The sequence below is a fragment of the Gallinula chloropus genome, assembly GCF_964237585.1.
Source record: "Gallinula chloropus genome assembly, chromosome: 8".
In the NCBI taxonomy this organism is placed as follows: Eukaryota; Metazoa; Chordata; class Aves; order Gruiformes; family Rallidae; genus Gallinula; species Gallinula chloropus.
The window spans coordinates 10132880-10153790 of record NC_140093.1 but is presented as its reverse complement, the minus strand read 5'-3'; the positions used below and the strand labels follow the sequence as shown (position 1 = coordinate 10153790).

Genomic DNA, 20911 nt, shown 5'->3' with positions numbered 1-20911 from the left:
GAGCTGAAGATCAAAATAAAGGACTTTTGTCTTTTTATTAAGCATTTTAGCAAACGTGACTATTACATTCATATTATATTTCCCTGTTTTGTACAAACACGTTTAAGTCAGCACTAAGAGGATTACGTTTATGGCGCACCAATCTCTGCTCAAATGGGCTGACTAAAGAAACTCTTGTTAAACAGTATTTTCTCTAATGCCTGTTGCTTTTCTTCCTTGCCTTAGTGCTCAGACATCTATCCAGGCTCCCTAAATCCACCCTCCTCATAAGCTTTCAGATCAAGACTCTTCCCCCTCCGCCCCCCCTCCGCACCCTTTAATACAGCTGAAGATGAACATTAGCGCTTGGTTCAACTGCACTGGAAAGGGAAAGGGCAGATTCATCAAAATCTTTATACCTCCATAGAAAAATGTAGCCTTTTGCCTTTCCTCGAGTGAATGCCTTTTCTAGAGGGTATTCATTAGGGGTTCGGTCTGTTTTTGCAGACAGCTCCACAGATGTTGACATTTTTTTTCTTCGCTGGGTTAAGACGCCTTCTATAGGCTTTCAGTCTTCATTTGTTACTTCTTTATTATCCGAGAGGGGTTTTTCTTTCTTTCTTTCTTTCTTTCTTTCTTTCTTTCTTTTTTTTTTCTTCTTTTTTTTTTTTTTTTTTTCTCTTTTCCCCTTTCTTCCCAAGGAGTTGACTCGGCTCTCTGAAGAGAGCAGTGGTAGTCAGGCTCATTATTATCTCGGACCCTTTTTCATCGCCCCGGCAGGCCGGCCGGGGCCACGGGGCCATTGTGGCGGAGCAGCAGGTAGCTGTGGCATGGCGGGGTCAGCGCTCCGGCCGGCGCAGCGCCTTTGTGCGCCCGCCTCGTGCTGCCGGCTCCATTTGTCCGGCGGTGGGAAAGGTCAGGAGCACGCCGCCGCTCCGTACCTGAGCCTTTGTCTCTGGCCTCTGCAGAGAGCTTATGGAAATAATTTGTTGGAAAGCAATCGCTAGACCTGGGGGGCTGGGGAGGGGGGCAGAGTGGAGGGGTGGAGGTGTGCTGGCAGGGATGGGGGTGGTACCGGAGCTGCCCAGTCCATCGGACATGCTGTCTTGGACAGAGTTGCTCCATGCTGTCAGTATCCACTCTCTGCGTGTGGCTCAGGAAGCCACGGGCTTGTCATGGTCCAGTATTACCTTATAGTCAGTATTATCACCTTTATGCATCAGGACAGGCTGTTTCCCACTGCAAACTTTGCAGAGAGAGCTGTTTGGCTGGATGTGGCAGCTTAAAGCATGGGGCAGGCAGCACCCCTCACTGGTGTCCCCATCTCCAAGACCAAGTGGAGTCTTGGAGTCTTACCCCATCACCCTTGCCTCCAAACATACACCAGCCAAATAGTCCATCCCAGGGCCAGGAGGTGTCCAAATACCCCCACCCCAGCTCCCAAAGGAAATTTACTGTGTATCCAGAGATATTTCCCCCCTAAAAAAGACTGCTTGGACAGACTCAGGGACTGGCAAAGGCATCATAATTGCAATGGTGCTCCAGGATCTGCTGTAAGAGAAACCGGAGGTAAGGGCTCCAGCCTATTCACTGCTGGGCTCATTGTGCTGCCTCACTGCTGCAGGCCATGCATTATCTCCAGGAAAAGAAAAGCCCTCACGCTCTTCCCAGGAGCCCTCCCGGCCTGTTCCCACACTGCCCGGAGTCACGGGCCCCACAGCCAGCTCCAGGCTCCCCAGCCGTGCTCCCAGCATGAGCCGGCAGCGGGGCCAGGCAGAGGTGACAGGTATCTTTATCCCACCACCCAGGAGAGCTCCAACGTCCCACTGGCAGGAATTTGTCTGCATATTTCCCTCCATTGAAAGGAGCAAAGGGACTGAGATGATCGCTTGATTATGGCTGGGGCAGGCGAGGTGGAGAGACAGGGCAGCTCCCAGAGAGCCATGCTCCCAGCCCTTAACCTCTCCTGCCCAGCCTGATGATTTAACGCCTTAGCGGGGCACATCAGCCCCAGCCATGGGGCAATGAGTGACCATTCAGGGTGACGTGATCCCAATTAGCCATCGCTATCTAACTAACACCAGCTGTGGCTGGGAAGGGAGATGCCCGGTGGCAGTCACAGCACGCTCCCACCTTCACAGCACCACAGGCTTGTGCTGCTGCTGCCGGTGCCCAAGCATTCCCCAGCTGCCCTCGCCCAGCCGGAGCAGGAGCAGGAGCTGGAGCAGCTTCCCACACCCACTGCAGCCCTGTGTGCCAGCTTGGGACACTGAGCTCATCAGCTGGAGTCCAGATGCGCATGTTGATGGGGACACCAAAAGCCATCACATTTAGCCCCCACCAGCACGCTAAAAGCTCCTGCCATTTTCCCTTTTCATCATGGCTTTAGCAGGAAAGCTCCCATTAGCTTTCCACATCCTCCTTGGGGAAACGGCTGATGGGTGCATGAGATCAGGCAGATGGATTTTCTTTTCACCACTTTTGCAGGGGAAGCCTTCCACTGCTAAAAGCAAGAGGAGAATGAGCCAGCGCTTGCAGCCTGATGGTGATCCCCTGTCATGGGTGGAGTCATGCACTTCACTCGTAAGAGAAGCAGCAGTATACAGATGTAAAACAACGAGTTAACAGATTTCATAGTGAATGTGACAGTGGTTTAACAAGATTTGATGGTGAGGCATGCTGGATTATTCACTGCATAGAGGACAGGGTCAGACAAAACTGTCAGTGAGACCCCTCCTTGTCAAGTCACGAGGTTCAGAGAGGACCCCTTTGCTTCCTGAACTCCCTCTCAGAGAGGAGTCTCAGTGTGGCTGGACCCCATCCTAGCCCCAGATTTGATCAATGGTTTATGCCTCAAGATTCCTGTATACATGCAATCGATTCTTTCTATCACTCAGCTAAGGTTTCAGAGTTTTGCATGCTGTTAGCCACTTACTGAGGCTCTGATGTGGGAAGGGTTCTCTCAGCCTCGAGGAGTAACCTTGGGAGGCATCCCTGCTCCAGGGGAGATCCTGGCACGCAGCCTACTGCTGTGCAGGAGAGCTCAGTGGGCTCTGGCTGTCTGCTATTTACAGAGTAAAAAGATTGACTTCTACTCCTATTTGCATACCAGCAAGATGTCTGGGTCAGTGTTCTGGAGACCCCTTGGCTCCCATGCCCCCCAGAGACCACGTAAGCTGGGTGCAGCCATCACGACCTACACCAGTGGTTATGGCTTAAGGTGGGGAGGGGGAAGCACACTGTCACACCCACCCAAACTGTCACAGCTGGATTTCATGTTCCTTGCTCTGTACTGGGCCGGGGTGGGCTGCCTGTCCCTGGCAGGCAGGGTAGGATCCATGCCAGATCAGCTAGGGCTGCACGTCTCTTGGGGCTGGACTCCCCATTGCCCCCTACTCATGTCCCCTCCCAGCACAGCATTTCACCCTGGCAAACTCCCAGCCACAACCACAGGGAAAAAGCAGCTTTCCCATGGAAGCAGCCTGCCCTTCCCGGCTCCAGTATTGTCCCTGCCACAACCTGGGTGGTGGTGGCTGGCTGGCACTCACACCCACCCACCCACCCACCAGCGCTGGGGATGCAAAGGAGCCCTGGGCACAGGACCCGCAGCAGCCTCCACACAGACACGGTGAGCACTGGGGTTTATAACCCAGCAAACACGGGCTCTGAAGGGCCCTGTCTGGCAGGGCGGGGGGCGTGCTGCCCTGCCCAGAGCCACTTTTATGCCATTGTGCCTTTTCAGCATCGCATTGAGGCAGCCAAAAGAGGGGGATTTTTAATGGTTCCAGGGAAACAAAGCAGGAACATTCGGCCCAACTTCATTACAGAATCATCTGAAATGCTTGAGGAACGTTTCCCACTAATTATCATAAATAGCCGAAAAAAATCCTTCCCTCCCAAAGCAGGTTCCAGCTGCCCCTCTGTGTTTTCTCACCTCCACTTCCAATAGCCTGACCCTGCCCCTGCACAAAGGGGAGACCTCATCTCCGCTCCCCCCTCAACTCGGAGGCTCTAAAGAAATACAAACAGGCAGCAGATTAACATCACTTGTTTGCACCTTAAACAAACAGGCACTTCCGCCCCTCTGGGCTCTCCCGCTGCCCAAAGGAGGATGCACTGGATAGTTTTCCTTGCCCTTGCTCTCCTGCCTTGGGGAGCACAAGGTGTGAATCAAGCAGACCTCAGATGGGGAGGCAGGGGTTGCCAACCCTGCACTGCCCTTGTGAACCATCCTCCCTGTCTGGACATCCTCTCGCTGCCCTGGGAGAGGTCGGGTCCCTGCCCAAGCAGGACACAGCAGCAGCACTTTTGCAGCAGGGTTGGGAGATGCCAAGGCCAAAGCAGATGAATGAATCTCCCAATTCAGCCCCCACCCCATGCATCTCACAGGGTTTCTCAGCAAGGAGCAGCCTGCGATGGCTGGACAGGGGCTGAGAGAGGGCGCAGGGATGGAGGCTGCAGGTGAAGGATGGGGACAGAGACACAGACTGTCCAGAGGACACATGGAGGAGTGGTGCTGCTGGGGTTCCAAACCACCACTAGCACCAGGGGCACAGCAGCAACAGTGAGCAATGACTGCCAGCTCATGGTCAGCTCTGCTGAGCACAGTAGGGGTTGGATGGGTGCTGGACATGCCAGCCTGGCCAGGAAATAGGCTGATGCCAGCTGCCATAGCTGCCTCTGCCAGGGAGCTGCTCTGGCTCCTCATCCTGCAGGTCCCACATTGCCCATCCCACCTCTCCCAGTGGCACTGCCAGCATCTCCCTGTTCCAATGGGACCCAGTGCCAAACCATCCCCTTCTCGCCCTGCCCACAGCACACAGAGCAGCCAGCCCCCCAATTCCACTGGGGCAGGCAGTGGGAGAGACATGGGGGCCCAAACCACAGCAGCAACCGGCAGGACGTTGCTCCCAGCACAGTTACAGCACGTTGGGGGTGGCACACCAGGCGGGTGCCCAGGGAGGAAGCTGTGGCAGTCTGGCCGCGGGCTGGGGCAGGTTCCCAGCAGCCAGCCAGCAGCGGGACTTGCCTGCCAGCGGCTGGGGTTTGCTCCCCGCCCGGGTTATTGTACTGATCCCCCCGTGCAGGTGTTCATTGCCCCCCTTCCCAGCAGCCACAACAAAGGGCTGTTGACTGTGAGCCCCCTTCCTGCCTGCAGGGTGCCCCAGGGGCAGGAAGGGGACCGGAGGCAGGTGGCAGGGACAGCCCACCGCACCCACAGCATGGGGGGCTCCCAGTGGGGCTGCTGGGCAGGGGGGTTGCAGGCCACAATTGACAGGGCTCTGGGAAACATGTCTGGTCTGCGTGGGGCAGGAACAGGGACAGCAGCATCTGTGGGGATCCCAGGCCATGCTGAATGCCACCGGTCCCAGCACCGCTCAAGAACACGTGGTGTCCTGTCTCTGCTTCTAACTGGTTGTCACCTGAGGCTGGCTATAAGGACCTCAGGCAGTCAGAGCAACTGGGAGGAGGTTTACAGAACCACAGACAGCCTGGAGATGCCACACAGGATGCTCACATTGCTTTTCCCCCAGTGCAAGAACCAGGGGTGTCACATGCAGGGAACACTGAGCAGAGGGATGGCGAATGGAAATGCTGAGTAATCCTGGGCACTCTTCGCCACATGGCATGGGTCCTAAAATCTTACCTGCATTCAGAGAAACCGGAGAATTTCACAGGTTAGAAAGTCACCAAGAGCTACTCAGTGCAATGGCTTTCTTGCCAAGGGACTCCTGGGCTGCCTGCAGCAGTGGGGAGGGTGTGCTGGGGTCTGTGTGCTTCCCAGGAACCCGGCCTGGCCACATACCTCCCTGCTGGGAGGAAGGCCTCTCCTCTGCATCACGGTGAGGTGCAACTCCAAAGCAACAAACTTGCACGCTGTTCCTCTCTGCACAGACACCCCATGCCTTGCCCCGTTCCCACGTGCTCCCTGGCTCCAGCGATCAGGAAGCCCAAGCATGTTCCCTCACCAGCAGCCCAGACACATCACCCCTAGGAGACCCTGCATCCCACTCATCTCAGCCCCTTCCCTCCTGAGGAACACCAGGATGAGCAAGGGCAAATGGGAACGGCTTCTAGTTCATCCCAGCCATAGCCATTCCCACAGCCTGGAGGGATGCAGACTCCTGCCTGTGAGCCAGCTGCCCCAGCCCGGCCCCGGGAACACAGGCGGCTGTATTTTCACTGCAAATTAGAAATCAATCATAGCAGGAAATTCCTGTGCTGAGAACACCTCAGCTATTACTGCTTTACAGCACTCAGAGGTGTTCTGGGCACTTAGAAAGATGTGGCCCTTTTGGGGTATTACGGGGCAAATCGGTTTCCGGAGTGGGATGGGCACAGGTGGACCCTTTCGGATACACCACCGCTCTGCACAGAGGCAATGAGCCCACTCCAGAGCGAACACCTCGAGCCTGACCCCTGCTTTATTAATAACAAGCAATTAATATAAGAGCGGACGTGCCTTGTGTCTCTGAAGACCTTTTAAGATGTGATTATGTTGTGCTAATCTCACCCCGAAGTACTTCCCTGTTTAGACTGCACCGGGCCATTAAATATCTGAGAAGCCAGCGGAGACCCCCCCATCGCCGCCCCGGGAAGTGCTTGGGGTCTGTTCCCCAGCAGCCAGGCCCCACTTTCAAACCCTCTAAATCAAGTATTAAGTCGAGCCCATCTGGACTGCCAGGAAAAACACTCCCTCCCCTCATCTGCGTCTCATTACCCGCTGTGCCAGCCCCGGCCCCAGAGCTGCTCGCTCCATCCTGCCCAGATGTGCTGCCCTGCACTTGCCTCCCGTATTTCACAGCCGTCAGCAGGACTTCAAGGAGCAGCCGAAGGGCCTGTAACACTGCACAGGCTCTTAGCAAAGACATATATCCCAGTCCCTAATACACAGCCACAGGCACACAGCCTAACACAAAGCGCCTTTCCTCCTCCCTTGGTCTGGCACCAGGCAGGGGAGCTGGGGCACTTGGGGCTCCCTGGCCATGAGGACCCTGAGCTGCTTCCCTGTGGCTCTTTGTCCAGCACATGTCCAAATAAAGCAAAACCAAGGTACCCAGAGGCCCAAACCAAGGAGCAATGCCTGTGTTCAGCTCAGCAAAAATCTCCAGGTCAAAAGCTTTCCAGTGCAAGTTCCAGCACTCCCTGTGATGGCAGAAAGCTGCAGAAGCAGCCACTTTTACTGAGTTCTGTCTTTCCTGGCCCCGGTGGTAGCCCAGGACTGCAGATCCTGGGCTTGCATCAGCCCTTCAGTTACAAGGAGTAGCTGCCCCCTCTTCTCAAGCTTCCAAAGACCCAGTCAGTGCCTGGCCTGCAGTCGGGGCTCAGCACCAGGCAAAGTTATGGTCTGAGAACCATGTGCCTGGCTGTGCTCAAACATGGCTCTTCCAGGGAGGCCAGGGCAGGCAGCGTCACCAAGAGGTTTTGGGGGCACAAGATTTAAGAGGAGGAAGAAAAGAATGCCTATTGTCCCGCTATCTCACTGCTAGCAGAAGGGTGTGCAACCCTGGTCTTACACCCACCCCCAATGTCCAACACCCGCCCCCAATATCCAACGTTCACTGGGGACCCCACACTCCAGCAAGCAACGGGAATCACCCACTGCAGGTCTCAGCAAGGAAGGCCCTGGGATGCAAACACTCCTGGCACTGGCCCTTCAGTGCACAGCAGAGGTGCAGGGGAGGTTTTAACACCAGCGAGAGGGAAATGGAGGAAGAGAGGCCACATCCTGTAACACAAGGCGAGGAATAAGCCAGATGAGGGACAGGGAGCCTTGGGATGTCCTTCCTCACGGACAGCTTGCACGCTGCAGCAACCTGCCAGGGATGGGCAGGAGGTGCAGGCAGCGTCCTGGAGCAGACCCTGCGAGGTCCAGCACAGTCCCCAGCTGGCCGGGCGCGGGGTCTCCAGCATTCCGCTGCCGTTCCTCCGGGGCCACCGCTCGTCGCCTGCTGCCGGTGCTCTGACACTGCCTGTGTCGCGATGCCACCTAGTGTCGCTTGTCGGACGGGACCGGCCGGCCGCGGCACGGCGCACGGGCTCCCCGGGCTCACAACCGCTCCAGGGGCCAGATAGGAGTCACCCCAAAACAGCCCGGGGGCTGGGACACCCGCCCCGGGGGGTACAGTCCGCACCCCGCCATCAGCAGAGCTCCAGAGCCCGAAGGAGGAGGATGGGCATTGCCCAGGTCATGCCAGGGCAGCGGAGCCCAAAGCGGAGCCGTCACCTGCCCAGGGGTCCTGGAGCAGCCAGTGCTTGGAGGGTCAGTGGCCTCACCGGGGCACAGGATGGCCCCCGGCAGCAGGTGGCTGGCAAAGGAGATGACTTCGTTTACATCTGCTAATTCACTGGTGCCTCTCTCAGTTCAGGGGAGTCACATAAAACGTGGCTCCCAAGTGCCTCCCCTTCAGGATTCTGGCTAATTGCATCATGTTGTGGCCTTGGTTGTGCAGCTATATCAGACAGATATATATATATATATATATATATATATATATATATATATGTATATATACAGTTAACTTGTGAGCAGCAACCAAGCTTGCGAGTGAGGCTCATTAAAGGACTATGAAATGTCCACAGATGAACTCTAATACCTAACATTTAGGGCTCTGACCTGCAGTTAGGGAGTGAAGTCACTGGTGCACACCCACTGGCAGCCACCTAAAGCCCACCACGTCCACCAAGTCATTTGGAAACACTCAGCTAACACATTAGTTGGGATTTAATGACCATGAGCATTGTGCTGGGACCATAGTTTCCAGCTTGTGATTCACAGCCCTGGGTGGGAGCAGAGGAAAGGCTTGTGGGCTGCTTCTTGGGTGTCCATCAAAGTGACCAAACAACAAAACTTATGCTGCGAGGGTAAATACACTGTGAAAAGTTATTTGCTGAAAAAATGTTGAGATCAGCAAACAGGGGAGGCCAAAAGCCACTGGGTTTGAAGAGAAACCGATGGGAGGTGAGGTATGTGCTAGCTGCCCCATGGGGTACTCCAGGGCAGAAGCTGCGGCTGATGCCTGCCCATTCTCTCCCTGAGAGGACATGGGTGCAGGAGCCAGGGGTGCGGGTGTGAGAGTGCAAAGGGGGCAGTGCAATGGGTTCAGCGTGCAGATGGGAACAGCTGGACGGGGTGCAAAGAGCAAGAAAAGCATTTTGCATCACTGACGTGTCCAACTGCATGTGAACAAGTCCAGCTGCTGGAGCAAGCCACACAGCTCAAGGAGCAGGGCCACCAGACTGGGGTCCCATCACCTGGCCAGCTCTTTATCCATGGCCCAGATGCATGGCTTGGTTTTGTACGAAGCTGGAGTGCAGGTCTGCGAGGGGAGATAAGGAATGGGCAGGGAGCAGGCGGCAGAGCTGTGCCCCCATCGTGGGAGGCTGTTGTGGAAACCCCTTGGAGAGGACACAGACACGTACTTTCTAGGTGCTATCTGCTGGGGCCACTTGACCAGTCACATCCAGAGAAACCTGAAGATCTCCAGACCAGCCTGTTCTGCAGCCAATGCTCTCTGCAGTCCCATGTCACCACCAGCGTGACCCACCAGCTTCACATGCACCACCCCCACCAACACAACAGAAAGGACTTTTCCTATTTAAAGCTTTTCCTATTAAAACACCACACCCAGCTGCTTCTTTCCTCAGGAACTGCCTTATGTAGCTAAAGGTGCTGCTTTGAAGCTGTTTGAGCTTCTAACAGCCCCACAGCTCCGCACCTCATGGGCAGCGGGGCTGGGGCTGAGCACAAGCCAAAGCCCCCACCCTGCCCCCCGCAGTGACACCTTGAGATGCCAGTGCAGGGTCTCTGCAGGAAGAAATGCTGTGCTCGACTCAAAGACTTGCAACGAGAACAGCACCCTTTGCTACCCACCAGGTAATTGCACTAATTGCCTCTCTTCGTTTTTCACCTGGCTTTGTTAAGGTTCAGCTGATGCTCCTGGGCTTTCCCAGCAAACTAAACCCCACGCCAAAGCAGTGCATATTTTCAACAGCCTCACCCCACTCCGCTGTCAATCCTGCATGCCCCAGATCCCCCTGGCACTAGGCTGCTCCAGCAGCTGCAGGCTGGCAGGAGCCCGAGCGCACAGCGGATGGAGCTTGCGGCAGGAGCGACTCCAGCCTGTCCAGACCACGGACCCGGCGATGCGGCAGGGTGTCCGGGCGTAGGCTCTCCCGGCTCCTGCTTGGCCCAGAAGAGCCCCTGTCCCTGTCCCAGCCGCCGCAAGATGGAGCAGCAGCATCGCTCCGCAAGCGCCCGGCAGCGCGCCGGGAGGAGGGAGAGCTCCGCGGGCCGGCAGCGCGATGCTGCCCGCGGGGACCGCACCTGTGCGCGCACCCACGCTTGCTCTTTCAGAGGAGCTCCCACCTTACCTGCCATCCCCTGGGTGGGCAACGCTGCTGGGACTTTGCGCCCCATCTCCGCGGGTCCCCGAGCCTCTCTGCAGGCCAGGGCTGCCAGAGTGGGAGGACCTGCTGGTGTAGAGCCCGGCCCGCGGCCAGGCAGCTCATGCCCCTCGCTGGGCAGTCGGACGGAGGTGAGGCGGGACGTGACGGTGCCAGAGAGCAGCACCTGCACCTGTGTCACACCACACACAGCCCCAGCCAAGTCCTTACTGGGCCACCATGACCTTCACCACTTCCCCTGGACAGGCAGGCAGAGGTGAGGGGAAAGAGTGTTTCCTCCCTCCACCACAGGAACGGGTTGCACCAAAGTCATACATGCATTTTAATGATATTTGACATACACAGCGGATGCACAGCTGGGAGAATAAATACCACCAGGCCAGCTCTTGTCAAGAGCTCAGTGACCATCTGGTGACCACAGCAGGGGTAGCAGAACAAGATGAGGTGCTGTTTCCTAGGCTGTTTTGGAGGTGGCCAAAGAAACAACAGGGTGGAAGCAGGCACCTGCCCGACCCTAGGGTGCAGGAGGGAGACCTGGTGATGATGTGGCCTCATCCCCACTCTGCGCCGTGAGGAGGACGCTGACCTGCAGCGTGCCACAGCGGGAGCGCAGCACCCAGGCATCCTGGTACTCATGTCTTGGCCCCAGTGCCTGCCCAGGAGGAGGAGGAGGGAGGCAAAGGCTGAGCCACTGGCAGCTCGTGGCATTGCAGGCCACACTTACCGTGCCCTTGGTGTTTCTGTAGATGCACTGCCCCAGAGCATCCTCACCTAGCACCTCATCCCCACCCTCCTCCTGGGGAACACTGGGTGCTCCCGTGCACTTCAGCTGCGCCTGAGGAATCTCCAGCAGGGACCGTCCCTGGAGGGCAGCCGGGCTGGAGCAGAAGGCTTGTGCATGGATGAGGTGGTCAGCGAAGTTCTGGAGCCAGTCCAGGAGGTAAGCAAGGCCACAGTCACAGGCCCAGGGGTTGTTGGCCAGCCCCACGTGTACCAGCTCCATGCTGGCATCAAAGAGCCCGGGGGGCAGACGGGCCAGGCGGTTGTGGTCCAACGCCAGTGTGGTGAGGAGGGGCAGCCCAGCCAGCAGCCCAGGCGCCAGGCTGGAGAGATTGTTGTGACTCAGCTGCAGCACTGCCAGCCCCAGCAGCCCCTGGAAAGCCCCAGCAGGGAGGTGGAACATGGCGTTGTGCGAGAGTGCCAGGGTCTGCAGCGCTGACAGGTTGGCAAAGAGCCCCTGGGGCAGCGTCTCCAGCCGGTTGCGGGACAGAAAGAGGTAGAGGAGGCGAGGGGTGTGGGAGAAGAGGGTGGTGGGCAGGGCAGCCAGGCGGTTGCCCTCCAGGTTGAGGGTGGTGAGGTTGGGGAGGCTGGCGAAGATGTCAGGGGCCAGGCTGCCCAGGGCGTTGTGCTGCAGCTGCAGCCGCCGCAGCCCCTCCAGCCCCGCAAAGGCACCATCGGGCAGCTCCTCCAGCTGGTTACTGTCCAGGTGGAGCTCAGCCAGCTGGCTCAGTGCCCTGAAAGCACCAGGGGGTATCTGCCGCAGCAGGTTGTCACTGAGCTTGAGGAGGCGGAGAGCAGTGAGAGGGGCCAGCAGCCCACCCGGCAGCTTGGCCAGGATGTTCTGAGAGAGGTCCAAGGTCTGGAGGCGCCGGAGAGGGCGGAAGATGCTGGGGGGCAGCACGTTGATCTTGTTCCCCTGCAAGTGGAGGTGCTGCAGGCGGCAGGCTGCGGTGAAGAGCCCCGGCTGTAGGGAGCGGAAGGCGTTGGCTCCCAGGGACAGCTTGGTGAGGTTGGGCAGCCCCATCAGCACCCCTGGGTTGACGTCTGGCAAGGGGTTGCCTGACACTTCCAGCTCAGTAAGGCTGGGCAGCCCCTGAAAGGCACCGACCTCCAGCTCCTGGATGTTGTTTTTGAGGAAAACCAGCTTGGTGAGTGTGGTGCTGGAGCCCAGGGCCCCGCTGTCAATGCTGCTCAAGGCCGTCTCCACGAAGAAGAGCTGGGTAGCATTCCCTGGAAGGCCTGCTGGGATCTCCTCGATCCTCTCCTCCGCGCAGAAGACTTTGGAGGTGTCATAGCATTGGCAGACAGGGGGACAGGACAGGGGCATCCCCCCCACTGGCAGGGTCCCCAGCCCCAGCAGCATGTAGATCACCAGCCTGCACTGGAGAAGGAGCCAAGCCTCACCCCCTGGCTTGACAGGGCAGGGACCTGCACCCATAGATGGGTGTTCCTGGGGAAGCAGCTTCTGCAGCTAGAAACACAATGTCTTGGGGCTCTACCTCTGTGGGCATCTGCACTGTCCATGAGATGTCCCTTCAGCCCCTCCCCCCCCCCCCCCCCCCCCCACTGCACCACCCCAGCCCTCCCCTTGTGGGAATGGGGAGTGCACACAGCCCCCCCCCACCCCCAAATTTCTCCTCGCTTGCCCCATGCAGTGTCCCAGGCCTGTGGCAAACAGGGTAGTGCCACCCTTGCCAAAGGTCTCCACATAAACTGAGCAGCAGCTGAGACAGGACCCATGGGTCCCCCAGCCTTGCAAGATGTCTCTGCAGGCACGGACCTGGGCGCTGGGGCAGGGGCACATGTGAAGCACAGGGACGTGCTGCAGGTGGGGACAACACTGCGGGGCTGCTCTGTGCTCAGTTCCACTTCTGTTGCTAACTGCCCGTCAAGTCCTCCTGTCTCTGCAAGCAACCAGAGCAGCATCAAACCTGCCCGAGGGACTCAGCTCGACCAAACTTCTGCTCCCAAGCCCCCAGGAGGCACTTTTGAGATAGTGGCCTCCAGACCCTCCCCACCTGGGGTACATGCCAGTGCTGCTGCATGACAGGGGGTGCTCCCCACCCCACAACGATGCCTGCAGCCTAGTCTGGATTTACAGCAGCACTTGAGAGCAGCGTTGTGCTTGGCTTTGCCTTCCCTCCATCTCACTTGCTTTCACGCAGAGCCAACAGCATCTCCCACGAACCCCAGGTGCCCCCTCCCCCCAAAACTACCTGAGCAGAGTGGCCACCACTTACCGAGCGTGACATCGTCGGACTGCCAGGAGCCTGCGACAGGTTTGCAGGGGCTCTGGTTACCGTGATGGGACGATGTTTTCTGGGGCGGATGCGAAGGCGACTGATGAGCTGTTCCCCTCGGGGCGGAGCTGCCCCTGGCTGCTTATCGGCAACAACAACCCGTGTCCTTGGAGTGCTTCAAAAATAACCTGGCCCCAGCAGGGCTGGAGGTGAGGCCAGAGGCAGCCACCAGCTAGCATCCTGACAGGGAAGTGAGGTCCCAGCCCCGGATGTCCACTGGCCCTGGGACAGTGGCAGGGCACTGCTATCATGGATGGCACCAGTCCCACACTAAGGTCAGCACACTTGCTTCCAGCAGGCCCCCTAAAAGGCCCCCTGGACTTTATTAAATCTCACTGGGAAAAGGCACTAGGAAACACTCCTCACAGGAGAGGTGGGACCAGGCGCAGCTTAGCAAGGCAAAGCAGTGCCATGGGCAGGAGACCATCACTCGGACCATCACATTGAGGTGCACCAGGTAGGTGCTTTGCAGGCTGGGATGTGCACCCAGCCAGTGGTGGGATGGCCAGAGGGACCCACGGACCAGCTGGATTCCTCAGAAGCTTGTGACCTGCCTGGGGGAACAGCTTACAGCACCTTAAGGGTGCCCTGCAAGGGCCTGTATTGGAGCTGGCTGTGATGGCAGTGGCCATGGAAGCACCCCAGGGAGGGTGGGTAGGACTGACATTTGCATGCATTCAGCCAGACACATGGACCAGACAGTGACACACTGAGAAATTCAGCAGACACAAGCCAGCAACAAGCAGCTCTGAAGGGAGCCAAGTGAGCTCACTACCACCCCAGGGTAGAGCTGGGGAAAATATTGGGGACCTTCCCCAGTGAGAGGAGTGAACAGGAGGAAGTCAGTGTCTCCATTGAGAAGCTCACCCAGGTCTCAACTCAGTCTCCAAAAGCCATCCTGCTGCTGCTGGATGGCCAAGCCCTCCTGGGTCCCTCGCCCCAGGTCAGAGCTCAGACCACTAACCCTCTACCAGCCCCACCAGCCTGTATGGGCTTCTCCTCAGCATGAAAAACTTTCTTAACAGATAGCTGGGCACCACAGAAGAGACAATAAACAGTTCTTGGCACTGAGGTGGACAACTGTGCTTTAATGCAGAGGTCACAGAGCAGCACCCAACACCCTCATGGCACAGTCCCATGTCTCCCACCACCATGCAGGTCCCAGCTTGGAGGAGCATCCCATCATGTGCACAAGCACGGGGCTGCCTGTGCCAACACTGACTCACGGGGTGCCATGAGCAGCCAGCACTATGGGGTGCACACCAAGGGTGACCCTTGTCCTGTGGCAGTAGTCCCTCAGCTGCCTGGTGCTGCCACACCATGCGCAGAGGTGAGCAGGACTCTTCTGCGGCCACACCACGGCTGGAGGAGTCATGGTGGCCATCAGACAGGGGTGCAGCTGAGGGACAGCAATGCCCCTGCCTGTGATCTGCAGAGCAGTGAGCATGTACTGACCCCAACCCAGTGTGCACCCCCAGCATCCCCACTGCCCGAGCGCTGAGGGCAGGCAGCAGGACTGGGCACACACAGGGGGACACTTGGGGTGGGAAGAGGAAAAGAAGAGGGGGGAAAGAGGCCGTAACTTTGCCAGGCATAGCAGGGCCAGGCTGCTGGTGGGGTAGGCACAAGGGGCAGCAAGGAACAGGGATGCGATGCAGCAGAAGGATGGGGCACGGCGGGAGCAGTCCCATGGGGCAGCAGCCCCAGTGTGCTCCAGCAGCACAAGCACAGGAGCCTCTCCCAGCCCCTGGCAGCCAGCCCTCACAGGGGAAAGGCATTTCCAACGTACCCGAGTAAGGGGTGGCCAGTCCCTCATCCCCATCCCCCCGCAGCAGGGGCTGGCGCAAGCCCCCGGCCGCTCCCAGGGCTGGGACAGGGCTGCGCCCCTCCCCGCGCTGCCCTGCCCCAGTGAGCGCCAGCACAAGGCAAGCGTTCGGGGGGGGCTGGAGCTGCGCCCACACACGGCCGTGCGGCTGTCCTGGCAGGGGATGCGCGGGGGTGGTGGGGGCAGGAGGCCGCCGGGACAGGGGAAGATGCCGGCTGCGCTCCGGCCCGCCTCGCCCGCAGGCAGGGCGGGCAGCTGGGACGCGGGTGGGCCGCTCCGCTCGGGGTGTGTCACCCAGCAGCGGCGTCAGGTCCGGGCAGCCCAGCCCCGAGGGCTTCCTGCTGGGAACAGGCAGCTACAAAGGATGCTGCGGGTGAAGGCGCTCAGCTCCCGGCCCTGATCGGCACACAGCACCTGCCTGCCCGGGGCGGGGGGCGGGGGATGGGGTCGCGGGGCAGGCAGAGGCTGCAGGCATGGGGAGGCGGGGGGAAGAGGGGTTGGGGAGTGCAGCAGGCAGTGCAAGGGCAAGCAGCGCTGGAGGGAGTGGTGTGGGGTGAAAGACAGGGAGGATCAGTCGTTTGGATTAAGCACCGTCACGGCTGGGCTGTGGTTCCCGGCTCAAGGGGTCCCTTCTCAGCACCCCACGGCCAGGCTGCTGCCCCCAGCAGGGAATGGACACAGAGGCTGCGCTGGGAGCAGGAGGGGCTGGGGACAGAGGACAGCTGGGGGGAAGAGACGGGGGGGATGCCCTGCTGCAGAGCTGGGACAGGGCAAAGCAGAGCAGGACAGAGGGACGTGCAGCACGCGGGATGATGCTGGCCTGTCCCAACTGTCAAGGGCAGCTGATACAGAGCTGCCACCACGTCCCTCGGCCCTGCAGGGAAAGGACACCCCACCAGTCCCACTCCCCTTAGGGTCTGCCGGGGGTTCAGGCTTCATTGGGTGCCTTCATCCTCATGAGCACGACGTGGCTCTTCTTCCTACAGCCGTAAACTGCCAGCGCCACAAGAGCGGCGAGCAGGGCCACACACACCAGCACGATGACCACCACTGCCACCCAGCTCTGCACGCGTGTCAGCCCCCACCACCCCTTCTCCTCCTCTTCTTCCTGGGTGGGGGGCAGCGACCCAACGGGGGGCTCCGTCCAGGTATGCTCTGGTGCCACCACCTCAGAGGGGTGAGCAGGGAGCAGCATGCTGGGATAGGGGGAGGCAGTCGGAGGCTGGGAAGTGAGGAGCTGGTCCTGCGACAGCCTGGCGATAGGGGTCCCCCGCAGGGCAGGGGGCTGGGTGCAGAGGGGGGGTGTATCGCCCACCTTGTGGGGGTTGTCCTCCAGCCAGCTCCGCAGAGGCAGGATGCCCTCGTCACAGCGCCAGGAGTTGTTGTGCAGCTTCACCTCCCGCAGGGAGGCCAGCGGGGAGAAGATGCCGGCGGGCAGGTACTCCAGGGCGTTGGAATGCAGCTGCAGCTGCCGCAGCTCCGGAGTGGCCCTGAAGAGGCCGCGTGGCAGTGTCTGTAGCTGGTTATGGTGCAGAGAGATGTTCTGCAGCTTGGGCAGCCCCTCCAGCACCTGGGCATCCAGGCGGCGCAGAGCGTTGGAGTGCAGTGACAGCTCCAGCAGCTCCCCCAAACCCCAGAAAGCCCCCGGCGCTACTGAGCGCAGACGGTTCTTGCTGAGGACCAGGAGCTGCAGCTGGGTGAGGTTCCCAAAAACGGCAGCAGGGAGCGTGGAAAGCTCGTTATCGTAGAGCCACAGCTCCCGCAGGTTGGGCATGGGCCCGAAAGCGCTGGGGGAGATGTCCCGCAGGCGGTTGACGTGCAGGGTGATCTTGGAGAGGGTGCGCAGAGGCAAGAAGACGCCACTCGGCAGGGTGACGAGCAGGTTGTTGGACAGGTAGAGCTTCTGCAGGTTCTCATTGTGCACGAAGAGCTCTGGGGACAGCGTCTCCAGCTGGTTCTGGTGCAGCCCCAGCTCCTGCAGCTCCGGCAGCCCATCGAAGGTGCCCACTGGGATCTGCCGGAGCCGGTTCTCATAGAGCCGCAGCACCTGCAGCCGCGCCAGCCGCTCGAAGGCGTGGGGCGGCAGGCGGTCGATCTTGTTCCTGGCCAGGTTGAGCTTGGTGAGGCTCGTGAGCTGGTCGAACACCCCCTCCTTCAGCTCCCGCAGGTTGTTCCCGTGCAGCTGCAGCTCCTTGAGGTTGCTCAGCTGGGCAAAGTGGGAAGGCTCGACCTGGAGAATCTGGTTGCTGGAGAGAAGCAGGGACTCCAGCTTGTCCAGCGGCTCGAAGACCTGCACTGGGAGCTCCTGCAGCTTGTTACTGGCCAGGCTGAGGTAGCGCAGGTCTGGCAGGTGCTTGAAGGCCCCAGGGCTGATGCGCGACAGGTTGTTCTTCTCGATGCGCAGCCCAATGAGCAGGGAGGCGTTGCGGAAGGACGCATCGCCCAGCGCGGTGATGCGTGTGTTGATGATCTGGAGGGTCATGGCGTTCTCAGGGATGGGGCTGGGGACCGTGGTGATGCCGGCACCGGAGCATTCCACCTGGGCAGTGCGGACGCACTGGCACTGCTCTGGGCACTGGCCACCGGCCAGCTGGATGCCCACCACCAGCAGCAGCCACTGCTGCCAGCCTCCCCGCTCCATTGGACCTGCAGCAAAAACAAAGGAGGGGGGCTCAGTCCCTGCCATTTCCCAGCCCCCCAGGGCTGCTGCCAGGGATGGGTGCTGCTTTCTCCCTGCAAAGGGCTACTGAGGCTGTGGCCACAGTCTAGCCCCCAGCACAGCAGGGGAGGGCAGGTGAGGAGGGCTGGGGGCAGGCAGCAGTGCAGAACGGGACAGAGCTGGGAGCTGTGGAGCCTAGTTGCCATACCACAGCTATTAGTGTCATCCCTGGTGTCCTCCCATCAGCAGCCAGGAGCATGCTGGCTTCCTGTTTTGCAGCAAGCGTGGCAAGCTGCTACCAGTGGTGCTGGCCTCTCAGCATCACAAGACCCACCAAGACCTTCACTAGAGATGACCTGCAGCCAAGCGGGTCCCAGGAATGATGGGTGGGGCCAAAAAGTAAGGGCCCCTCCTCAAGACACCCCCAAGTGCCCTCCTGGCTCTGCCTGGCAGCAAGTGTTCAGAGCCCGTTTTGCAGAGCCAAGAGCAGCACAGGCACTTGCTGCCCAGACACACCTCAGGTCAGATCCGGTAGGAGCCCAGGTCAAGGGACCCTCTGACAGCTCCCCAGCCCAGGCTGGGTAGGAGGGTGGTCCAGTCTGCACTCCATCCCCAACAGAAGGTGTTGGCTCTGACCAACTTTGGCCATTAGAGCAGGGTGTCCAGTGCAGGTACCCATGCACAGGGTGGTCCCAGGGGTAGGGCCCCAGGAGGCCCTGGGGCCGAGGTGGAGAGAGTGCATTACAGCGAGGTTCTCCATCACTCCAGAAGGACAGTTGCCCTCTCCTTATTCTGCTGGTCCAAGCTCTTTCCCCTCTCCATAGATCAGCAGCAACCTCATGCCAGGCTGGCACTGAGCAGCCCCTCACTAACAGCTTTGAGGGGCTCGAGAGAGGGAGAAAAACCCATGACTGCCCCATTCCCAAGCACAGCTCAGCCAGACGAGCAAGGCTGGCAGTGTGGGGGTCCGGGCACGGTGCCCTGGCTGGCACAGTATCTCGGGGTGGCTGGGGGCACAGGCCCAGCCCTCCGCCCCGGGTTCTCTCCAGGGAACACGCTGGCTCTCCAGCAGTGAGGGAGGAGGCCTCCACAAGCCAGCGCAGTTTGCATTTCCCATATGGAAACAATCTGCATCCAAGAACAGATTTGTTTATAGCAAGCCATTTATGAACGTCCCAAAAGCTTTGCACATCAAAAGCCCTTCTCATGTCACTCCCTGGTAAGGCAGCTCAACGAGCATCCACGCTGGATCACCCTTCAGGAAAGGCAGCTGGAAAACCACTTATCTCCTCTTTTCTTCTAGGGACAAAAAGCTTTCAGACCAACAGGACTGAATATTCCCTACCCTTCAGACCCTCGGCATCCCACTGCTCCTAACCTCAGCCCCCTAGAACGTTACTTTCCCCCCCTTGATTTCTTTATGGGTTACTACCTAAGATAGTTATGTAGGCAGTTATTATCCAAGATAGATTGCCAGTATGACTATGTCAGCTCCCACGGTGCCTAAGCAGGCTCAGTTAGTTGGGACCCCTTGCAAGACAAACATCTCCATCAAATCAAAAGATGCTGAATGTACACGTCCCACTGCCACCCCGCCACCCCTCAAAGCTGCCCCAGGAGTCCCCCAGGCCCATAACCACGCTCCCAGGGGTGGTAGCGGAGAGGAGACTTACCCAAGTGTCCTGCAGCCACGAGCGCCGAGTGAGCACAGCTCTGTGCTGGCAAGAGAGCCGAGTGCGGTTCATGCTTCCCCTCCCAGTATATAACCCGTCCAAATCAATGAATCAGCACAGAGGCAGTGGCGGGGTTAGGGAAAGCGCTGGAGCAGCGCTGCCTTCAACTTCTGTTTCCTCAGCAAACAAAGCAAGCATCTCAAGGGTGGAGTTTTGGGTTTCCCCCTCCTGAACCCCAGTGCTCTTGTTTGAAAACAAGCTGGCAGCCCCACGAACATGCTGCTCATCTCAGCCAGTGCCAGGTAGCAGCTCGGCCCCAGGAGCCCCCCCAGCTGCTGGTGGGACATGGCTGGGCATCCTGACCCACCAGGGCAGCTGATGCAGAGCCAGGCCCCTGGGCACCATCCTGCCTTTTGTTGGTGCACATTCACACCAGGACTGCCCCGCAGCATCGCCTTCAGCACACGCACAACACTTGCCTCCCTGGCTACAGCCCCTGCAGGTCTCAGGACCTCTGGCTGGGGAGCACAGGCAGCCCCCCAGCACACTGACCTGGCCTGGGGTCATGGCTCTCATTCACTTCTGGCTGCTGATGCAAACAGACCAGGACCCCTCACGGGCACCTCACCCACCCCAGACGGAAGCGAGCACCATACAGGGTCAGTGTGGGTGGCAGCTGGAGGCCAGGCTGCCTCAGAGAGCCCTCAGCAAGCCAGAGTGTCTCCTGTCAGCACCACCATGTCTGTGGGCACTGAGAAAACCCCTCAGTGTTGATTGCAGGCAGCCTTATGACCCCAAATCACCACACACGTGCTGCCCTCTCCCAGAGGCTGTTGCCTTCCTCATCCTCAGCAGCCCTGATGCATGAGTGACAGAGCCCAGCAGTGTTTGGGAAGTGGGGTGCAAGCCTGTCCCATCCATTCAGGATCACCTGCTGCCACCCCTCCCCTGTCCTCTCCAGCCCACACAGGTGCATGGAGGTGCCCTTGGTCGTCCCCCCACCTACCTCTCCTGAACAGCCCTGGTTCAGCAGCCACCAGGAAGAGATTGAGGAGGAAGCAGCTGAGAAGAGCCAGCATTCATGGCCCCTTCAGGCTTTCCGGAGCTGGAACAGTCCTGTGCTAACCACGGGGCAGCTGGAATTTCCTTAACCATGTCTAATCCCGTCTCAGCCCACCCATGTTTCCGCCAGCCACAGCAGCCCCTGCTCAGGTCCCAGCCAGCGCTAAGGAGCTGCTGGAGAAGGGGGAGGAAGGCTGCCCCCATCCCTGTGCCACAGCGTGCTGTG

General features: G+C 59.2%; 2 protein-coding genes across 2 annotated transcripts; both read right to left on the bottom strand.

Annotated features, from left to right (window-relative positions):
* Positions 1-10704: 10704 nt before the first annotated feature.
* On the bottom strand, positions 10705-13418 carry CPN2 (carboxypeptidase N subunit 2; the record flags this gene model as incomplete). Its single annotated transcript, XM_084267183.1, has 2 exons — positions 10705-12547; positions 13407-13418. 2 exons carry the CDS (start codon positions 13416-13418, stop codon positions 10901-10903), a joined length of 1659 nt encoding a protein of 552 aa, XP_084123309.1. The 3' UTR covers positions 10705-10900.
* A 2647-nt stretch (positions 13419-16065) lies between these two features.
* On the bottom strand, positions 16066-20706 carry LRRC15 (leucine rich repeat containing 15; the record flags this gene model as incomplete). The annotated part of the gene is given in 3 exon segments (XM_084267453.1): positions 16066-17937; positions 20630-20670; positions 20672-20706. Coding segments are annotated over 3 exon segments (1794 nt in total). The 3' UTR covers positions 16066-16219.
* Positions 20707-20911: the final 205 nt, after the last annotated feature.